This window comes from Coenobita brevimanus, chromosome 72, assembly GCF_032717465.1.
Source record: "Coenobita brevimanus isolate Jiangsu-jjx chromosome 72, ASM3271746v2, whole genome shotgun sequence".
Taxonomy (NCBI): Eukaryota; Metazoa; Arthropoda; class Malacostraca; order Decapoda; family Coenobitidae; genus Coenobita; species Coenobita brevimanus.
The window spans coordinates 1409818-1413485 of NC_137025.1; the positions used below are offsets into that span (position 1 = coordinate 1409818).

Below are 3668 nucleotides of genomic sequence, written 5' to 3' on the forward strand. Positions count from 1 at the left end.
TCAGTCAAACAAACAAACAACAAAAATAAAAGCAACAACAAACAAACAAGTGCTACCCCACGTCACTCCGAAGCACCCTCAGCCAAACAAACAAACAAACAAACACATCTATCATCTCTAAATTTATCTATCGTGGCTCAGGTGTGGAGAACCTTTAATTGCCTCACTAATTACACAGGTGAGATAAACACAGGTAAAGTAAAAAAAAACAGTAAAGTGGATTTATTGAAGGACAAGAGCAACAAAAGTGGATGGACGGCAGTAAACTCCTTTCTGGGTACACACACACACACACACACACACACACACACACACACACACACACACACACACACACTCAGTAATGCTTATAACAAGACGTATCCTGTTTCTCCAGGAATTTGACATCTATTCCCAGGGAGGTAAGGGTGCTTTTCGCCTCCCCGATGACGTGGTAGGGGGGGTGGGGGCTCCGGGTCAGAATCCAAGCTATTCCTGTTGAGATGAGGTCAGGTTGGGTCAGATTGGGTTGGTTTGGGTTGATTAAGTTAGATTAAGCTACTATTGGGTATCTTAGTTCATGTTTGGTTAGGTCTTATTCCTGTCCTGCCCTAACAACCCTTCTCTGCTCTCTCTTACCCTAGCCTAACTTACCCTACCCTACCCTAGCCTACCCCTATCCTGCCCTACACTGACCTACTCAACCCTACCTCAACCTTCCATCCCTTACCCTACCCTACCCTATCCTATCCTCTCCTTCCCTATCCTTCCCTTATACACGCACAAATATCCCTTCAACCATTACCCTACCCTACCCTGCCCTACCCTGCCATTTCTTCTTCTTTCCTCCCTTCCCTTACCCTTCTCTTCCCATCCCTTCCTCTCTCACATCCTCTCCCTATTTCCCCTTCTCTTCCCTCCCGTAGCTTCCTATACCCAACTCACTATACTCGTTTTACTCTAACTTGGCCCAGATTTTCGTCCTTCAGCTGATTTCACGTAGCTCGGTGACGGAAGAAGACAGTGCTATAACTCAACATCGTATGGCACTTCTTCGTGACAAGCATAGCCTTTTAGTATAACTCCATTGCAATAACTCAGCATTCAAGATGGAGAGAAGTGAATTGTTAGTCCAAGTAATTACATGGCTCCCACATAAATAACTCTAAAAATAACCAATAACGCAAATATAACGAATAGACTCACTCGTATGTCCGATGGCCTTGGGGACACAGGCATACTCGAGTGTCCAGGAGTTGTAATCGGTGGCTAAAACTTGATAGTGGTCCTCGAAGAAAGGCAGTCCGGGAAGGGTGTAAGTCAGGAAGTTCGGGGCTGCATAGGGTCTCTTGGCAGTCACGTCTACGGTGAGGACTGTGGGGCGGTTCAGGCTGGGGGGATGAGGGCCTGGAGTTATCTTTTTTTGCTTTACACGCACGCACACGCAAACGCACACGCAAACACACACACACACACACACACACACACACACACACACACACACACACACACACACATACATGAATAAAAATGAGAATGTTTGATTCACACGTAGGTCTGTTTTTGCTTCACACATACACACACACACACACACACACACACTTACCTACTTACACCTACTTACAGAATGTCCCTAAAATCGAGCCTGACAGATATCTTGCCCGTCTTGTAGTCCTTGATGTAAGTACCACTCCAGCACCGTCCCACCTCCTGGTACCCCACGAAGTACCGCTCCTGCTCGAACCATCTCCCCAGGTACTGAGGAAGACGTAGGTATAGGTAAGTACTGAAGAGACGTAGGTAGGTACTGTCATCATCATCATCATCACCATCACTCACCCTCTCCCAGTCGAAGTCCTTGATAATGGGTGTTTTAGGACAGTCGCCCCTGAAATATACTTGCCCTTTCACTCCAATCATCATCATCATCATCGTCATCATCATCATCATCGTCGCGCCCATCTTGACAAATCTACACCTGGTGGGAGAAGAAACCAGGATAAATAAACCAGGACCAATAAACCAGTCTCAGAATAAATCGCAATGAAAAAGGCGTTACGAAGCCTCTTAATCTTAAGGTAATTCGGTCCGAAGGTTATAAGAAGGTAACACAGAGAAGGTTACATAGAGGAATTTGGCGACTGTGGTAGTGTGCGTGGTTACAGGTGGTTTGCGTGTGTGTGTGTGTGTGTCTGTGAGAGAGAGAGAGAGAGGGGGGGTGAGGGGACTAGACCATATGTTCAGTAACGGAACAAACTGCGTTACTTCTTTCCACGCTACCTGTCCACGTAACCACACCACACCTATCCACACCACACTCCACCCCCATCCACATCCACCCCACCACCCTTACACCCACACACCCATCCACATCCACCCCACCACCCTCACACCCACACACCCATCCACATCCACTCCACCACCCCCACACCCACACACCCATCCACACCGCACTCCACCCTATCCACACCCACCCCTCCCCCACCATCCGCCCATTGGTGAAGGTGTGCTCAGGTGAATCATTAATTGGCTTCCGGAACACGTGTCGTACTTAACAGGTAAAATAGTAGCAGGAGTAGTAGTAGTAGTAGTAGTAGTAGTAGTAGTAGCAGTAGTAGTAGTAGTAGTAGTAGCAGTAGTAGTAGTAATGGTAATAGTAGTAATAGGAGAGTTGAGGGACGTTTGTATAACCGGGCAGGGGAACCACCCAGTTATATCAGTGCCACCACGTGAAGGCCTCCCTTTCTAGCCCTGAGTGCCAGTATGATGATGATGAAAATGAGGTTGAGAGGACACTGAGAGAGATGAGAAAGTGAAGGAAAGTGAAAGGAAGTGAAGGAAAGTGAGGGGAAAATGAAGGAAAGTGGATGAAAGTGACGAAGAAGGGCCTGACGTGTATTCCAGAAGGCTCAAGGAGAGAGTATGAGATGCAAGACGGTGATGAAGACGAGGAAAGTAGCGTTGAATATAATGATGATGAGGGGAAAGTGACGCTGCTATTGAAACGGTGACACCTGCTGCACCAACAACAACAATTACTACTACTACTACTACAACTACTACTACAGCAACAAAAACAACAACAACAACAAGAGAGAAAAGTGGAAGAGGAACATTGAGTATATGGATGGAAGTAAGTCGGAGAGAGAGAGAGAGAGAGAGAGAGAGAGAGAGAGAAGTAGCCAATAAATACCCAATCTGACAAAATTCCGGGATCAGTGATTGGCTCCAGGTGAGATAATCAACCTGAAACGTGCAGGTAATCCAGAAAACACACCTGTCTCACCTGGACTACCTGTAATCAACGAACATTTCTCTCTCTCTCTCTCTCTCTCACACACACACACACACACATACCTTCTCATTATAACTGTCATCCTCTGTTTCACTTTCCCTCGCCACACATACACACACACACACACACACACACACACACTCCCTCCCTCTCTCTCTCTCTCTCTCTCTCTCTCTCACGGCACCCACCCAAGCATATCACAGTAACGCCCCGCTAGGCAAATTATCTCCTGTCTCAATTCTTCCTTTTTTCTTACTTTTTCCTGCCGGCGGTGTCTTTTTTTCTTTCTTTTTAGCTGTAACTCTTATATTTTTTTTTCCTGAGTCGTTGGTGGTCACTTGCTATGGTTAATTCTATCGATTTATCCATATCAGTTTCCGCTATCTATCTGACT

At 46.4% G+C, this 3668-nt stretch overlaps 1 protein-coding gene across 1 annotated transcript; it reads right to left on the reverse strand.

Annotated features, from left to right (window-relative positions):
* Nucleotides 1-337: 337 nt before the first annotated feature.
* On the reverse strand, nucleotides 338-1941 carry LOC145407218 (apolipoprotein D-like). Its single transcript, XM_080278254.1, has 4 exons — nucleotides 1819-1941; nucleotides 1604-1737; nucleotides 1186-1370; nucleotides 338-474 (listed from the first exon to the last, which is right to left on the reverse strand). Exons 1-4 carry the CDS (start codon nucleotides 1939-1941, stop codon nucleotides 338-340), a joined length of 579 nt encoding a protein of 192 aa, XP_080134380.1.
* Nucleotides 1942-3668: the final 1727 nt, after the last annotated feature.

Coding starts and splice junctions, on each gene's coding strand:
- LOC145407218 (XM_080278254.1), bottom strand. CDS start 1,941: ATGGGCGCGACGATGATGATGATGATGACGATGATGATGATGATGATT. Junction 1,738..1,818: donor AGGACTTCGACTGGGAGAGG/GTGAGTGATGGT, acceptor CGTCTTCCTCAG/TACCTGGGGAGATGGTTCGA. Junction 475..1,185: donor CAAGGCCATCGGACATACGA/GTGAGTCTATTC, acceptor TCATCTCAACAG/GAATAGCTTGGATTCTGACC.